At 32.8% G+C, this 18,639-nt stretch overlaps 2 protein-coding genes across 3 annotated transcripts in view; one reads left to right on the top strand and one right to left on the bottom strand.

The window, feature by feature from the left end:
• LOC129231850 (myosin light chain 1-like) overlaps window positions 1-18,639 on the top strand; it is a 65,981-nt gene that overhangs the window by 1,614 nt on the left and 45,728 nt on the right. Inside the window, exon 1 of one of the 2 annotated variants that reach the window (XM_054866232.1) lies at window positions 18,570-18,604. The exons of the other annotated variant lie outside the window; for it this stretch is intronic. Within the exon in view, the coding sequence (XP_054722207.1) occupies window positions 18,585-18,604 (20 nt within the window). The 5' untranslated portion in view covers window positions 18,570-18,584. Of the gene's footprint in view, window positions 1-18,569; window positions 18,605-18,639 lie in introns of those variants that run through there. 2 annotated transcript variants of the gene reach the window in all.
• The window catches only part of LOC129231849 (N-chimaerin-like), a 50,824-nt gene that overhangs the window by 31,675 nt on the left and 510 nt on the right, over window positions 1-18,639 (bottom strand). Inside the window, exon 2 of the mRNA XM_054866231.1 lies at window positions 8,244-8,315. Coding sequence (XP_054722206.1) covers window positions 8,244-8,315 — 72 coding nt within the window. The remainder of the gene's footprint in view (window positions 1-8,243; window positions 8,316-18,639) is intronic.

Here is an 18,639-nt window from a genome sequence, read left to right as displayed (position 1 = left end):
TTCTGACAATGATATAATCCATTGTCATGTTGGATTGTGACAATGACATTATTTCAAATATCAAAGTAGCCATTTAATACAAGAAACTCATTTTTTCAAAAGTGTGGCTTATCACGTTCTTGCCCCGAGTCCTTCAATTGATAAGGCAAGTATGTATGCATTCATCCAAGTTAGGGTAGAAAAATTAGCATGGTGCATTATTAGTGAAGTGATCTTTGAGAATTGTTGCATCACGGGAAAATCCCAAGTTGCGTAATTGAACTGTTGCAGTGTTGCATCATGGGAAGAAATGTGCCTCTGCAAGAGCACATTATATTACCAGTTGATTGTTAGCTGTTGGTTGTACCAACACATTATCGGCATGTCGCTAATTGCACATGTAAGCGGCTTTTGCCCATTAATACCAATCAAATAAACAAATGAAGAGAAAGCTTGTTATTTGAGCATCTCTTATGATTTTACATAGTGGTCCGTCATAATTCCAGAGCCAACCTATGGATAAACTAAATCGCATGAAAGATACTTTGAAAAGTGCTGCAACTAAGCTAGAAACATTTGTGAAAGACATTTCCGAATCGAAGGCTTTTACAAGTACCTTATTGGAAGTGAAAATTCAAAAATTGCAAGAACTTCAATCGAAAGTTTCGGAAATCAGGGAGGCATATTATGAAGTTCAGGACATTGAGAACTTGCCTACTCTGAACAAGGAATTGGAAGATATTGATGATCGCCTCGAAGAAATAGAGGTAAGCCTAAACGCCTTTCTCATATCTATTAAAGAAGTACCTCAGTTAGAGAGAAATGTTGAAAATAATGATGTCAAAAAATTGAATATTATGAAAGCTAAGCTTCCTGAGATACCTTAACCTGTTTTTTCCGGTAAATATGACGAATGGTCAACATTCAAGGTACAATTTACCAATTTAATCATAAACAATGATCAATTAAATGATACACAAAAGCTGTACTATTTACGAGCATCTTTAAATGCCGAAGCAAAGCAACTAGAAAGTGCTGATGATTCCTTTTATTCTTTGTTCACAGCACTAACAGAAAGGTTTGAAAATCACCGATTAATGGTGGATACATACATTGCAGCTATAATTAATTATGAAAAAATTCAACATGAATCTGCCAAAGAATTAAGAAAATTTGTCGATTGCATACATAAAAATATAAGAGCATTAAAAGTATTAAATTATGAGCAAAATGATCTGTCAGATGCTTTTCTTATCAATATCATACTGCAAAAAGGAGATACGGAAACAAGAAAATTGTTTGAATACACGACTACGAAAAAAGAATTCCCGAAGTTCGCGGAATTGATCTCCTTTCTGGAAAATAGAAGTTCTACACTAGAAAGTGTGAACAGAAATATTGCTAACAAGGCACTCAACAAACCGTCCAACACTTATTCAAATAAAACAAAAACCTTCGTACTTCATTCGAATGAAAAAGCTAAACCAAAGATTTGTATTTTGTGCAAGAACTCTCATACTTTGAATAAATGTTATGATTTTCATAAAATGAATGTATCGGAAAGATACATTTTCGTAAAACAAAATAAATTATGCGTTAACTGTTTAAATATAAATCATACGGTGAAATCATGCTATTCTAAAATTTCTTGCTTTTATTGTGCTCAACGACATAATTCACTTCTCCACGAAAGACAGAAAAAAGAAGACAGAAGCCAAACCGAAACTCCTTTAGAGGCGCCGACCTTGAACTCGCGTAAATATTTCGGTGATAACCCAGAACCAATATCCGTTGCGTCATCTTCTGCAATAAATCTCGGAAACGCAAAGCAGCCTGAAACATTTCAAACACTTAGTAATGTAATGACAGAAAAAAGATCCGTGTTATAAAGCACATGTTTTATCTTCATTAGAAATTCTTCAGGCCAAAGAATACGCATCCGTGCAGTCTTGGACAGCTGTTCTAACGTAAATATTCTAATAAGTGAATGTGCTGAACTGTTAGGATTGAAGAGGAATTCAATTAATATTCCAATAATTGGATTAAATGGATCAATCCATAACATAAGAAACAAAATTAATACTATTGTTTCCAATTCTGATGAAACATTCAAAGAGAACATGGATTTTCTAATCGTGCCTAAAATTACAGACGTTATTCCATCAACTCAATTAAACGTTTCAAACATAAAATTTCCTTCTTTCATTGAGTTTGCTGATCCTACATTTTTCAAACCAGGAAAAATTCATGCCTTAATTGGAGCTGAATTCTTTTATAAAATTTTAAAACATTCTACGTTTGAAGTTAACGATAAACTTACATTGCAAGATACAGTTTTTGGATGGATTCCAACTGGAGTTCTGGACGAAATAAAACCGTCCATTAGATATACTCAGTGTCATCTAATTAGGGACTTTGATGAGCTGAATGATCATTTATAACAGTTTTGGGAACTAGAATCTATAGGAATCAAACATGAGGATTCAAAATTATTGGAAGAAGACCAAGCACAGAACATATTTGATAGAACTGTTAGGTTCGTAAAAGACCGTTATGAGGTTGAATTACCCTAGAAAAAAGATTGGAAAGAATTGAAGGACAATTTTAATATTGCTAAACAACGTTTAGAAGGGCTACAGAGAAAATTTTATCGAAATGAAGAGTTGTATAAACAATATTCTGAAATAATCAAAGATTATTTAAATCAAGGGATTATAGAACAAGAAGAAGGGGATAAACCCGATTCACACAAGGCTATTTATTATATGCCTCATCATGCAGTCTGTTAGGAAAACAAACTTACAACGAACGTTCGAATAGTTTTTGACGCAAGTTCTCATGAGGGTAATGAACGGTCAGTAAAGGATTGTTTGTGGCCAGGCACAAATATAAATCCACTTCTATTCGACCTTTTAGTGCAGTTTAGATTGCATAAGATAGCTTTTATTTCAGATATCGAAAAAGCCTTTCTGCAGATTTCGCTAGCAGAAAAGGATCGCGATGCTGTTCGCTTCTTGTGGTTTAATGAAGATTTTAAATCTCTCAAGGATTTCAAAATATTAAAATTCAAGCGCCTTAATTTTGGAGTAAGTTCAAGTCCGTTTTTGCTCTCAGCAACTATTAGACATCATCTAGAAAAATATAAAAATGACTGTCTTCAAACAATTTCCCTTTTAGATACAGTACAACCTCAATATCTCAAATCTCTCGGGACGGGAAAAAATTTCGAGATATCGAGTTTTTGAGTTATCAAGGTTTTTTAAAAAAATACACTAGAAACTCTCACAATTACACACATGTACGCTATATGCATTTATATATGTACTATGAGACCACTTTGAATTAAGATTAATAAAGTAGTCTTCAATATTTTACTAGATTTGAAATTTTATAATTGTCGAAAGTGCAAAGGAAGAGATTTTGAAATGAACAAAAATTTCAACTTGGTTCTTTATCTAAAAATTCTTATCTTCAACTAGTAGCTCCCCACATTCAAAAACTTTTCAGCAGCCATTTTGTAGGAGTTAAAAAAGCAGAATGATGAAAATGAGGAACGCATTTTCTGTTTTCACTTGAAAAGTGACTGGCGAAAAATCAACCCCCTTTCCTCAAAATGGACAACATGTTCGAGAGAAATGCACAAAGATTCTAAACTCTGGGGAAAACACAGCACCCCTTTCATACCAACACTCCCCTATTATCTTGCTTCAATCCCCTAATCACAAAGTTTCCAAGAAGAGAGATGAAAACTAGTCCCTGGAACTGATTTTACTACAAAAATTGCCAAAGAAAAAAGATAACTCAAACTTGCTTCTGTGCAAAAATTTTGACATATCAAGGGTTTTGAAAAATAAATTTTGAGATAACTATGGAAAATACATAGGGGTTTTTATATAAAATGCAGGGGAAAAATATTTTTTCGAGATATCAAGGGTTTCGAGATAAGGAGGTTCGAGATATCAAGGTTCGACTGTAATTGTTTTTATGTAGATGACTTAATTTCCAGTGGTAAGGATCTTCAAGAAGCACTTGAAATTTCTCGTAGTGCAAAAAATATTATGGAAGCCTCTGGGATGACTCTTCGAAAATGGATCAGCAACGATGCTGGCTTGATGGAGAACTGGAAAACTGAAAAGTTCGATACTTGTCCTTTGACTTCAAACAATAATTTAGGTACTCACCAGACTAAAGTCTTAAGTATGCCTTGGTACCCAAATGAAGATTATTTGAAAATAGATATTAGAAGTCTTTTTGATTTAGACTGTAAGGATACTAAACGCACAATACTGCAAACAATAGGAAAGATCTTTTTGACCCTTTGGGATTAATATCACCTTTTACAGTAAGAGTAATGTGCTTGATTCAGGAGCTTTGGCAGGAAAACATCTCTTGGGATGAAAACCTACCTCTGAAAATGGAAAAAGAATGGAGGCAATGGCATGCTGAATTACCTCTTTTAGAGGAACTGAAGATTCCAAGATTAGTACTCAATAGAACCAGCACGGAAGACATAATAGAAATTCATAGCTTCTGCGATACCAGTAAGAAAGCATACAGAGCTGCAGTTTATTTAAGAGTGAAAACAGGTGATGGAATTTATGTGAATCTCATAACTTTGAAGAGCCGTGTAGCACCTTTAAAGGTTCTGACAGTGCTAAGATTAGAACTACTTGGAGCCTTACTAAGTGCAAGATTAACTACTAACGTGAAAGAAATCCTCGACAAGAAGATAACGTCTACGGCATATTACTGCACAGACTCTAAAATAGCACTTTATTGGATTAAAGGCTCTACAAAGCGATGGAAGCAATTTGTTGCTAACCGTGTTATGGAAATCAAAGCACTAACAGATTCAACTTCTTGGTTTCACTGTTCCATGAGGGACAATCCGTGTGACATTTTGAGCAGAGGTGCTAGTGTTAGACATCTTTTAGAGAACTCTATGTGGTTCCAGGGACCAAAATTTTTGGCAGCTGATAGTCTTCCTGTCCCCAAAGAGACAATTGATGTTCCTGAGACAGACTATTTGCCAGAGACTAAAGTGAAATATAGGGACATTGAGAAAGACTCTGAAATTAATATTTCTCTTTCTCTTTATAGCAGTTCTGAATTTATTGAGACATTGTATAGTCGAACAAATAATTTTAGTAAGCTAATTAGAATATGTAGTTATATTTTTAGGTTTAGAAACAATATTCTCCACAGAGGAATCAAAGGTACCAGTAAGTATCTCACAACCAGTGAGTTGCAGTTTGCTACCAAATATCGCATTAAAGAAGCTCAGGAAGGTAAGTTCCCATGTGAAATAGATGCTCTAAGAAAGGGGCAAAATGTTCCTTCCAATTCTAAGTTAAAATCATTAGATCCATTTTTGGATAACACCTCGATGCTTAGAGTAGGGGGTAGACTAAAAAATTTGAATTTACCGATTGATTCAAAGCATCAATTGATTTTGCCTAGTGATTACAAACTTACTGCCTTAATTTTTGAATATGTTTATAAAAAATATTTGCACATTGGGGCTCAAGGTTTAGTGCACCAAGTTCGGATGCAATTTTGGCCTCTCAAGGCAAAAAAGCATTGCTCGAAAGGTAGTACACACTTGTGTTACATGTTTTAAGCAAAGACCAGAATCAATGGATCAATTAATGGGACACCTGCCCTCTGAACGTGTTACACCTAATTCAACACTCTTACATTGTGGTGTAGATTTTTGCGGAGCATTTTATATAAAATACAAAAATCAAAGAAAAGGAGTTTACTCAAAGGTCTACGTAGCAATCTTTGTATGCATGTCAACCAAAGCCGTGCATATGGAGATTGTAAGAGATTTATCCGCTGCAGCATTTATCACCGCTCCAAAAAGATTCTGTGCCAGGAGAGGTAAAATACGAACTATCACTTCTGACAATGCCACCAACTTTAAGGGAGCATGCTCAGAATTGAATTCATTCAAAAAAATGCTGAATTCTTCTAACGAGGACTTAACAAATTTCTCAGCGAGTGAATTTATAACTTGGAAATTCATTCCCCCGCGTTCTCCCAACTTCGGAGGCTTATGGGAAGCTGGGGTCAAATCCTTTAAACATCACCTCCATAAGGCATTAGGGAACAGTAAAATTACATTAGAGGATTTTAAAACTCTTGTCATTCAAATTGAAGTGATACTCAACTCACGGCCTTTATTTCCCCTTTCAGAAGACATAAATGAATTTGAGGTCGTAACTCCTGGGCACTTTTTGATCGACCGTCCTATTAGTGCAATTTCTGAACCTAATGTTATAAGTATTGCAGATAATAGATTATCACATTGGCAACGTATTACAAAATACGTCCAAAGTATTTAAAAGCGGTGGTCCATGGACTATCTAAATCATTTGCAGCAGCTAGGTAAATGGCAGTTTAAGAAAGAAAGTATAAAAATAGGAGCTTTAGTGCTATTAAAAGAAGAAAATATTCCACCTTGCAAGTGGTTCCTTGCCCGAATTATTGAGGTGATTCCAGGAAAAGATGAAATAATTCGTACTTGTAAACTTAAAACTGCAATTGGTGTATTTCAACGCCCCATTTCCAAATTATGTTTATTGCCAATTCAAGATAATACAATTTGATTCGACAAATTCTTCATGTATACTGTGTTTCATACTTTTATGTTTTATCAGTTTTATGAATATCTTAACCATTCATGTGTTTGTTATCTTGTGTATTTTTCAACTGAATTGTATAAATTCTGAAATATATTATATTTCACCCCGGGCGGCCATGTTGCGTCATGGGAAAATCCCAAGTTGCGTCATTGAACTGTTGCAGTGTTGCATCCTGGGAAGAAATGTGCCTCTGCAAGAGCACATTATATTACCAGTTGATTGTTAGCTGTTGGTTGTACCAACACATTATCGGCATGTCGCTATTTGCACATGTACGCGGTTTTGCCCATTAATACGAATCAAATAAACAAATGAAAGGAAAGCTTGTTATTTGAGCATCTCTTAAGATTTTACAAGAATGTTCAATTGGATATTTTGGTAGCTGTTAGAAAATTTAGAACTTAAGTGAAACTAGTGCTTTTGTACTTAAATAGATATTGTACAGCTGAAAATGTGTTTAAATTTTAGAACAAACTATTTTTTCCTTCAAGTATTCCAAATTTAAAGGGTTTGTGCATTAAATAGTAATGATTGAAATTTTTTGAAAGTTCTTTACTAATATTTAACAGTTGTTACATGTTCTTACTAAACGTTATTTATTTTGTTAAAAATTGGTCATTATCAATTCTCTTTTTAGATACCACCCTCATTTTTTATTGGTCCCAAAGAAAATTATTTTAATTCCTTTTAAATGGCCAATACAAATGCATGAATAAAGATGTATATAAATGCATATAGCATCACCACAACTGTTTGCATATATAGTTTTACTATTTACAAACATACAACAAAAATACTCTTCATTTATACATACACAAGTTTACCAAGTACATCCCTAAAAAAGTCAAACAAATAAAAAGATTACAGGATAAAAAAAAAGGTTTGGAAGAATAACATTTTTAGAATGCAATTATAAAAGATAATACAAATTTTAGAGGATACAGAGGGCCGAATAAATTCATATCCTAATCTTAAGCTTGTGATTATTGGTATTAAAATTACAATATTAATAATCACAAGCTTCAGTATTTTTGCAATTACAAATGACCTTTAAGAAAAAAATTCATTTTATCAGAAACGTTTCATGTTTTATGTGTTTTAAACACTTTGTTCTTTATTTTAATAAGTACAATGAAATTCCATTACAACCAACTTCACAAGGAATCACACATTTTGCTCTTTATGACCAGAATTTTATTGTAATGGAATTCAAGCAATGTGAAGGATATTAAACCAGGGCTGCAAATTTCTTTTGAAAAAAGGGATGCTTCGTTCTATTGTTATTCATTATAACAGTATAAATTTTAAAGATAAAATTTTTAAATGTATAAAGTTTAAAGAAGCGAGTTCCAACGGTAATTGAGGTATTTTGTCACAATGAGTCAATGAAATAAGCAAACATTAGCTATCTCACAGTTAAAACACAAATGACTGATTTAGTATAGGTTTTGATTCATCCTTAGGATAAAGTAAGCTTAGCTTCTATCACAATAGAAAACATAGGAATAATTTTTGCCGGTATCAAATTAAATTTTACATGTTTCCATAAAATATGAATGAAATAATGTTAACATAAAAATTTACACATTGAAAAAATCATGATTGCATGTAACTTACAATATGACTTCCACAAACTGGGAATTCTACTGGGTGGTCTGTTCCTCCATTGCCCATCTGATGAAAACACAACTATTAAAGGTAACATGATACAAATCAGAACAATACGCATAATATTTTGAAAAAAAAAAAAAAAAAAAAAAAAACATACATTGTTAAAACATTAAAAGAAAGCTTTAATAAATGAAACAAAATAGCGTCTGGTTCTGAGTAGATGACTTCTAAATTGAGGCAGGATTAAATAAGTTCATTTGTTTAAATCTGTTATTGATGCTCTGGTACCCTCCAGTTTCCTTAATGGGGGGGGGGGTATGACCTCAGAGTTCAAAAATACAAGAGAGGCACTAAAACTTAAAGAGAGGAAAGCATTCACATGTGCATTTCGGCTATTATCTGCTTTGGCCCCTGCTTGGGAAGGAGATAAAATTTAACCCCAAATGCTTTTTTCACATAGCACAGAAAAATTTTTAAGGAAATTTTTTTTAGGATTAATACACTTTAAAAAATGTTAGATGTGAATTTAAATGTATACAGATCAATAACAAATAGTTCGAGTTGGCCCACTCATTGGTTGGACAGGTCGGGGATCCATAACCAGCCTACTGGGCCAGTTCGCCCCTGATGAGACCCATTGATCCTGATTGACCATTGATCTTGAGCCCTGTTTCAGTTGATTGCAGCAGTGTTTTAGATATTTATTTTTAAAGTGCTATTAATGAACTACTTTTTATATGTTTTTGGGAAACAGCTTCATATTAGGTACTTAAATGAAAATTGCGTAAAGATATTGCTTTGAATTTTGGCTCATACTCAAATTTTTATTTTAGTGGAACTTCCTATTTTCCTGGAGGATTCCCTTGAGACCCCCAAAATTTTTACAGCTTAGGGCCCCCACTTGACTTGATCCGCCTCCGGCTAAACTGTGATTTATCATGCTAAAATTAAAATCTCGTTTCCTGATTATAACAACAACAAAAATGTAGCTCAGAATCCTGCAAGAGGTGTGATCAGAATTCTGCTGAAGAATTCATTAAAAAGATAATATCTGGTCCAAGGGGATTCAAACTTATGACTTTCACATTATTAACCAACTGAGCCAATGCGTCTCTATTTTGAGACGCTATTCATTGAAGCAATACATAGTAAAAAGCTGAATAAAAACAAGGTTTTTTTTGACAAAACATCGAAATTATGCAAATTTTATCTATTTTTGCGGAAAGCAAAAAAAAAAAGTTTTAAAATGAAGCCTTAATAATGTAGTTTGATCAAGAATAAAAGGAGTTATGGTATTGTCACTGAGATTAAATGATATTTATCACTAAAATTGTTATAGAAGTTTTTCCGTAATGCAGACCAACGTATCCCGCATTTGGGGCACATTGGTCTGCTTCAGGGTTCTGTTAAAAAGTTAATACAAAAAAAAAGTTACCATACATATTCGTTGTCCATCTCTTATATAAGTTGAACCCCCTACTTTTAGAAGGAAAATTGGGAAAAAATCAAAAACCTGTGAAGCATAAGCGGAGCAGTGGTTGGAAGTACTGCTCCGCTACTGTAGCAGCTACATTTTTTAGTAGTTTGTAGTGTAGCGCACTACTTTTAAAAAAAAGTAGAGTAGGGAGTAATTCGATATAAATAAAAAAGTAGTTTGTAGCAATTTCTGGAAACTACTTTTAAATAAAATTCCAAAAAAAAAAAAAAACGAGGTTTCAAATGAATTTGACTGGTGCAACTTCCTTACGTGAGTAAAACTTGCATCAATCAGATTTGTAAGACTCTGAAAAATACGAGCTGACGTCAGACATTATTTTGACGCCATACGTTCTGTTTGATGCCATTAGTTTGTTTGGTATCGAAATTTTCACATTTCCCTTATATTCGCATTGAATTGAGCATGGCTTAGAAAAAAAGAATAAGCGATAACTGCCAATTTAGTAACTTGCTTGTGTTTTCTGGCAGCAGAGAATACCCTGTGGGTGAACATTTTAGATGTCAATGAGATTATTGTGCCAATATCCACCTAATATGGAAGCAAAACTGTAAATGTTATAGAAGAAGACGATTTTGAATGCCCTGGCCAGCTAGCAGCGTGTAACAATAAATGTGACTAACAATAAATGTGACAGTGTTATAGAAATGTATGATAACAGAAGTGTTTCCGTTTCATACAAACTTTGCCCACTAAGCATTAGCTAATAGATTTCATTATCCTTGTTATCTGCATATACAGTCATCTGCATTTCAAGGCTAATCTCATAGATTGAAATTTCGAGTTGTGGAAAAGGGAGGGGGAGATGGGGTACGTTGGACCGGTCTTAATTATTTTAATACTATTAATATTTTTTATTTCATTTTATGACCAACAAATAGCATGGTCCTACAAATCCTATAATGAAATCACATAGTACAGTTATATTGAACAAATTTTATTCCAGAAAATTATTTCAGTTAGTCCTGAGCAATTTTCAGAAAACTAAATTTCCTTATTTTATTCTTTTTCATCAAGATTGTGGGAAAAAAATCGAACTCCTTTCTTAAAGTAAGTTCCTTTAGTTCATAATATTTGGTAATTTTTTCATTTTTTGTCAAAAGGAAAAAAAATATGACAGCACTTTTTCAGACCAAGAAAGTGAGGTAGGTTGGTCCAATCTTTGTGGGGCACGTTGGACTGGACCAACCTACCCCACATACTTTTAAATTGTTTTTCTCTTAAATCTCAATAATTATAATAACAATATTTGAAGTGTTTGCTTTTTATACATCCATTTCATTTCATGTTACACATGTTTCGAAATAATAATAATAAAAACTTAGAGCAAAAAAAGCAAAGATATATTTTATAATTATTTAACAAAAATTATACTAAATTAATTTTATCAAAAGATTCATTTCATATTCGCACTTGTTTACTATTTATATTTTCAAATATACTTCTAAATTTTTGCAGACAATTGTTTTCTAAGAGTAGAATGTGCAATACATGCTATAATAAAGTTCCTGTATTAAACATTTTTTTTGCTAAACAGTCATTCTACATAGAAACAAAATAAAAAAAAATAATTTATTAAAGAAATACAAAAACATACTTTTACTTACTGTCTAATTTTGAATTTAGAATGAAAAGATATGCTAACTTAAAGCTGTCGATTTTTTTCTTACTTTTTTTGGAAATATATGGTATTAGTATAACAGGGTTCTTTTCTTTTTGGAACTGTTTCATGCAATGTAATGAAGAAAAAGAAGAGTCCCCCCCCCCTCCGAGCAAATATTGATATGTAACTTCGCATATAAGTAACATATGACTTATCCTTCCAAAACCCAGTCCAATAAAAGTGCTACTTCCAAAGCTCAAGAAGTAGCATTTTTATCTTCCCACATATCATTTAACACATATTTTGTTAACTTTAATCTGCATTAATTGTCTCATGAATATTCAATCATTTATTTTTCTTTTGATTTTTAAAAAATAATTGTGTGTACTAATGGTGAAAGCTTATTGCTGTTTTAAAATAAAGATGATTTATCATTAGAAAAAAGTTTATCAATTCAACACTTCCAAAAAAAATCTGTGGTGTTGAGAAGTGTTTAATGAAACTTATTGTAGAAAATGCAACTGATCATTAAATTTTTTGATGAGATATAAAATAAGTAAAAAAGCAGACCAATGTGCATATCTGTACGATTTTTTAAGAACATAATAACCATTTTAGACATTTGAAAACACCCCTCAAACTGTTTTAACCCATTTCTTAACCTCATATTACCGAATTTAAACATAGAGAACAGAAATTTTATTGTATTTTTAAAAAAACTGTGTTACTGAATAAAAATACTGTTAGGATGCACAAAATCAATGGGAGAGAATGGTATAAAATGAAACAGTATGGTACATATAGTATGTAGCAATAATAAAATGCAGCACTACAATAATACTGTACTGATACAGTCGAACTCCATTAACACTAACTCCCATAACGTGAAATTTCGCTTAACGGGAAATAAATGCCATTCACTGTCAAATAAAGCTACAAAGAAATGTTAAATCAATCATTTAACACGAAGATGAATTTGAAGAAATCCCACACAGGACGAAGAAAATTTCGAGTTCTTGAAAAAAAAAGAAAGAAAATCCCCATTCTTTTACGTGGCTTTCGAAGGTTGAAAGGTCAGCACTTGAACGTAGGCGAGTGCCTAGCCTTGCACAGTCAGTTTCTGCGCATCAAACCATCACCCCCTAGTAGAAGTCCCAGAGGGGAAACGATACAGCCCCCAGCAAAAGAAGAATGACGTTGAGCGTCTGTTGCATTTCATTCGTTTAGCATGGCGCATGCACTAAGCATTCATTTTGTTCCTGTTAAATCAATGCTAAAGGAGAACATGGTACAAGGACTTGCTTTGAAAACACTATAGGAGCTCTCTTCTGTGCATTAAGATTTAGAATTCTTAAAACCATGAATCGCAAACAGCAATCCTTATCCTTGGAAACAAAGCAAAAGATTCTAAATGAAGTTGATGCTAAAAAAGAGAAAGATTGCTGCCAAGTACGGTATACCAGCCAGTACTTTATCTACGATTTTAAAGAATAGGAATAAGATTGAAGTGGCTTATGCTGTGAACCAATTTGAACCAGCAAGGAAGCAAATGCAAACTGGAAAAATGAAGGAGTGGAAGTTGCCCTCTTATGGAGGATCAGAGAGGCAAGAAGTCAAAACATTGTTCTAACAGGCGCTATTTTACACGAGAAAGGGAAATTCTTTGGAGACACTCTTGCTGTCAGTGACTTTGACTGCTCCAACGGTTGACTCTCTAGATTCAAAGAGCTCCATGGAATTGAATGCAAAAAAAATATGTGGAGAGGAAGCAGCTGTTGATCCGAGCGCAGTAAATTCGCTGAAAAATGGCAAGCACTTAAAGAACAGTTTTCACCCCCAGACATTTTCAGTGCAGATGAAACAGGTCTTTTTTTAAGGCACATCCTTCACGTACTCTTGCCATTAAAGGGGAAAAGTGTTCGTGAGGGAAATGTAGCAAAGAGAGAATAGCAGTTATGATGGGCTGCAACATGGATGGCAGCGAGATAAATCCTGTCCTTGTTGTAGGAAAATCGGGAAAACCTTGTTGCTTCAAGATAGTAAACTTAACCTGTAGATTATGATCACAGTAAAAAACTTGGATGAATGGTGACATCTTCACAAAGTGGCTGACAAACCTTGATTAAAAATTTCATCGAGAAAAAAAAATTTGCCTGATTCTGGACAACTGTTCTGCCCATGTTGAGGTTAAAGGTCTCGAAGCAACCAAGTGTGGTTTTCACCCCCAACACTACAGCGAAAATCCAGCCTTGCGATCAAGGAATAATCAAATGTCTGATGCACTATCGAAGAGAAATGGTCCAAAAAGTCATCGACTGTTTTGACAGCAAACAAGAATTCTCCATCGATCTGTTAGATGCCATGTGGAACTTGAAAAGTGTATGGGGCAGAGTAAAGCGTTCCACAATTTAAAATTACTTTCGTCATGGAGGATTAGATGGATCTGAGGAAAACATCAAAGAAGAGACGGGTGATGAAATTACTTCTTCAGTTATCGAAGAAGCTGTAAAAAGAAACACCCTTTCTGCCGCCTTGTTTGAAGAATACATAGCGATAGATGATGAAGCCTGAACGTTGGCTGCAATAACAGATGAAGAAATTGTTATGGAATCCCAAAAGGGAGTTGAAGTTGAAACGGACGACGATGGAAATGCTGATCCTGAAGCAGAAACTTTAACCAGTGCAAAAGAAGCGGAGGCAGCCATTACAAACCATGCAACAATTCCTAATGCAGCAAGAGAATGCCTCACGGGTGTTGAACTGTTAAGAGGAGAAAGATGGTTTTGTGAAAACATGTTATTTCAAAAGATTGAAGGAAAAATCAATCAAAGATTTTTTTTTTTATAAATCTGTGTATATGTACAGGTAATGAAATGTATTCCATTTCAATAATTAATATACAGGTAGTTATCGAAATAATGGAACCACTTGGAAATTTTTTGGGGAATCGCTACTCTACCGTAAATGTTCTGTCTAAAAAGTTGCCCTCCTAACTGTAATCACTCACACTGGTGGATCCAGATGGTGATTGAGTTCTGTGGTCACTTTTGCTGCTGTTGCTCACTTTTTAGACATTACAATCTTGAAAACTTGTCGGTTTCTTTTCCTGAGCTTCTCTTTTCGTCCCCGATTTTGCTTTGCTAAGTTTGTCTTACCGCGCTGTGTGTATGCTATCATGACTTTAGATACTGTACCTCTAGAAACGCCAAAAAAGTTGAGATATTTCAGTTACAATTGCTCCAGCTAGACGAGCTCCAACTAATTGGCCTGTTTAAAAATTTGAGAGGTCCAACACTTTACATGCTCTAAAAAATTCCAAGACTTCCAGAACTGCAGTTAAGCCACCATATACTACCAAAATATATACATTGCTATTTATAAAAAAAAAAATCTAGTTTTATTCTTTATTACTTATGAAGCGCATTCAAAAATGTCACTTTTATTCACAGGTGTTTTCATTATTTTGATAACTACCTGTAAGTCTCTTAATTAAACTATAAATATAGATTTTTATGTGTAAATTTTTTTTTAAATGTATTTTGGTTCCCATTATTTTCTTAGTCAGAAAAAAAAAGTCTGATTACACAGAATCCGGTTAACAAGGAAACCGGTTTACGCAAAATTCGGTAAACACGAAATATTTTGCCGGCCCCGTCGAGTTCGTATTAACGAGGTTGACTGTACCTACAGTAATTTGATTCGACACATTTTTTAGTGGTTCAAGCATATCGAAAATCTTTACGTTTCTTTAGTTGTCAGAAACTTCTATCTCTCCTTTCATTTTCAAACTTTAGATATGGGTCATTTCACGATATTTTTGACATTTATGTAGAGTCTGTAACATGACTATTTTTGACATAACTTTTTAATTTACTGTTTGACTAGCATATTATTTTATTTTGAGCTTTTCCTACCAACACACCAACTTAAATTAAAATAATTTGCTAATCAAACAGTAAATAAAAAAGTTATGGCAAAAAAAGGTCACGTTACGGATTCTACATAAATGTCAAAAATATCGTGAAATGACCCATAAACAGCCTGCTTATGTGAAATTATGTTTCACCAACTTCATATTTAGAATTAAAAAAATGCGGAGTGGCGATTTGTACATTAACAAAGCGATGTTTTGACTATTACTGTGTGGGGGGAACATGCACTTTCAGTGATACTAAAGGGAAAGTCCACTCCTGAAACTAATATTTAGTTCCCAATAAAGAAGGTGATAACTAAGCCTCGTGATTCCCTTCAAAAACATTTCGTGTTGCGGGTGAGGAATTCGCGCTAGCTCCAAAATTCATTACTTGAGAGAAACTCGTTTTTTGGCCATTTCGTGGGAATTGAATCACATTGTAGAGCAAGTCAACGGTAGCTTAAAATTACATTCAAGTAAAGTAAGCATTCTTAGGTATGTTTTATATTTCACATATTTAGTAATATTTGATTATAAATACAACGGGAAAGTGGCGCAAAGTAAAATATTTACGATAACAGAGCTTATTCAAAATGAACAAATTATGAAATTCGTTCTAAAAATTACGGTACATAAAGAAAGAATTATTTTATAAACTATTTTATAAGTATTTTATAATAAAACTTGAATGGAAACAGTATTTTTTATTGTTCTCAGTAAATTTGCACCTTCAAAAAAAAAAAAAGTGGAAAATTTTCGCTATTTTTTCCATGGGGCAAAGCGAAAAATAAAATGATTTTCTAATGAAATATTTTTTATTTAATTATAGAAAATATTTTTTATGAAATGAATTCATAAATAAAAGGTTTACTGAATAAATGAAAAGATACTGAAACACTAGAATGAAAATAAATTAGTTATTTAATAGTATGAAGAAAACTAATGAACGGTTAAAGAGTGAATGAATAAGAAAATAAACTAATGAATGAATAATAAGTGAATTATTAAACGAAGAAATGTAAATGAATGAATTAATAAACGATTTAGTAAAGGATTGAGCGAGTAAACAAAACAAAGTACTCGTATCTCACTTCGTCTCATCCACTTTGCCTTGCATTTACTTGATTGATTGTAGAAAATATTTAAAATACAAATAAGCTTAATATTGACTAAATAAATATTTCACAGAGTATTAGACTGTCTCAATATTTAAAATGTTAATAACAAGAACTTATCATTTTACAATAGCAAAAATATTTTTTTAACTTGCAACAAAATATTAAAATATGAGTATCCATTTTTGAAAATTGCCTGCAATATCATATGTTTTAATCTCCAGTGATATTTTTTCCCCCGACTGGAATAGATTACATGTGCTACTATATAGTTAAAAGATTACCAGATAGATAGCCCTAAGAGCAGAGTAAGTATTTCATAATTTCACTTTGCCACACTTTTTCACTTTGCCCCACATTCCCCTACCGTTAGAGATATTTTTTCTTTTTTACTGATTGAGTGTTGATACATTACCATAACAAAAGTCAATTATTAAATATTTTAAGTTTTTGAGGTTATTCAGTAAAGTTGTATGTGTATGCTTTTTATTTATTTATTTATTTTTTAAAGTAGTAAAGTAGCAACTACATTTCAAAAGTAATTTGTGGTTGCTACATTTTGAAAAAAAGTAGCTGTAGTAGTTAACTACATTTTTAATAAAGTAGGTGAAGTTCACTACATAAAAAATTCAGTTCTTCCGACCACTGATGCAGAGCATTCGGAAAAAATCAGGACCGTTTTGCTCCTATTTTTTCACATAAAAAAGGGTTTTCCCATAAACATTTTTTAGACACATTATGTATAGAATCGCATACACATATTGTGCATAACGGTTTATTGGAAGCATAGAAAATTTGATGGGAACATCACTGAACATAAACGCTTTAAAAAGATGGAAAAAAAAATGAAAATAACATTCTTACCTTAAAAAACATCTGATTTTTATTCTTTTGGACAAAAAGGGTTCATTTCTGGAATCTCGATTTTTCTAAAGGGTTGGATTAAACTGTTACGATTTTTGTAACTTTTTGCTTTTATTTGGAATCGATATCACTGAAGATTTTTGCAGCAGACATATGACTTTTTTTTTTTTAAACAAGTGAGCATTATATTGCGGCTATCGAGAAAATTTGCTAATACGACAATTCCCGCACTTCTCACACAGTCAGCCTTTTACTGTAATAATTTTGCTGTCATTTCACAATTAGACCATGTAAAAGAATAGCAGAATGTGAGTAATGATTTTTTTTAGCGTCTGTTTAAAAGGATTGGACTAAATTCGGGAAAATGTTCACACAGTAAAACCTGTAAAGTTGACCACCTGTCTAAGTTGACCACTATTTTCAGGCACAGAATTAGATCTTATCATATAATTCAACCTCTATAAGTTGACCACCTGCTTAAGTTGACCACTAAAGCAGTGCATCGGAAGTGATCAACTTAGACAGGCTTCACAGTATACTCAAGTGTTTTTTGGGGAAATTCTGCCCCACGTATGAATCAACCCTCAAATTTTTTACCTTATTTTTTGTACTAAATTTCTTGCCTTATATGCGAGTATATAAAGTAATGAACTGGTACATTTTCAAAAAAATCTGGGATGGTGACAATTGCTTGATGAATCTAATGGTAGAAAATAAAACTGCTTATATTTAATTTTTTGATGAGATAAAATTGAAAGTAGAAAAATCGGACCAATATTATTAGTTGTTGAAGTCACAGTTACATGCACAACATATAAATTGGATAATTTTTTTTGAAGAATTTGTTAAATTTACTATTGACACAATGATTAAATGTAAAATTTAGGAAAACAAATATTTAACTTTACATTTCAGTACATAGTTATTTAAAAATTAAGTTCACAGCATCAACAATATTACCCAAATATTCAGATTTTAGCCGTCAGTTTTAAATTGTGTGACTGGAAAAAAATTCAATATATTTGACGTATTTTGCTTATGATTTCCTTTTTTTTAATAAATCTATAACAGATTTCAAAAAGTATTGAAAATCATATTTGTCAATGATGAGCATAGTTTATATGTTTGATGAAGTTCAGACTTCATAAGAACTAAATCATTGCATAAAGTAATACATTTTTAGAAGGTAAAAAGAATAACACTCCAAACCTTTTTTAAAACCATCTATTACCATTGAAGTATTGTTGCCGCATGGAGCATCAGGAATAAAATTATTGCTGCAAAACGAGTGCATAATAAAAGAAAAACCTTTAGGATAATCGAGAATATATTCAACTAAAATGCATATTCAGCGAAGATGGTAAATGCATCTACCGAGTAAGTCAATTAATACACTCATTTGAATAGTACGT

Source organism: Uloborus diversus, chromosome 10 (assembly GCF_026930045.1).
Source record: "Uloborus diversus isolate 005 chromosome 10, Udiv.v.3.1, whole genome shotgun sequence".
Classification (NCBI taxonomy): domain Eukaryota; kingdom Metazoa; phylum Arthropoda; class Arachnida; order Araneae; family Uloboridae; genus Uloborus; species Uloborus diversus.
Note: the sequence above shows the minus strand (reverse complement) of the source record. Positions and strands in the feature narration are given on the sequence as shown.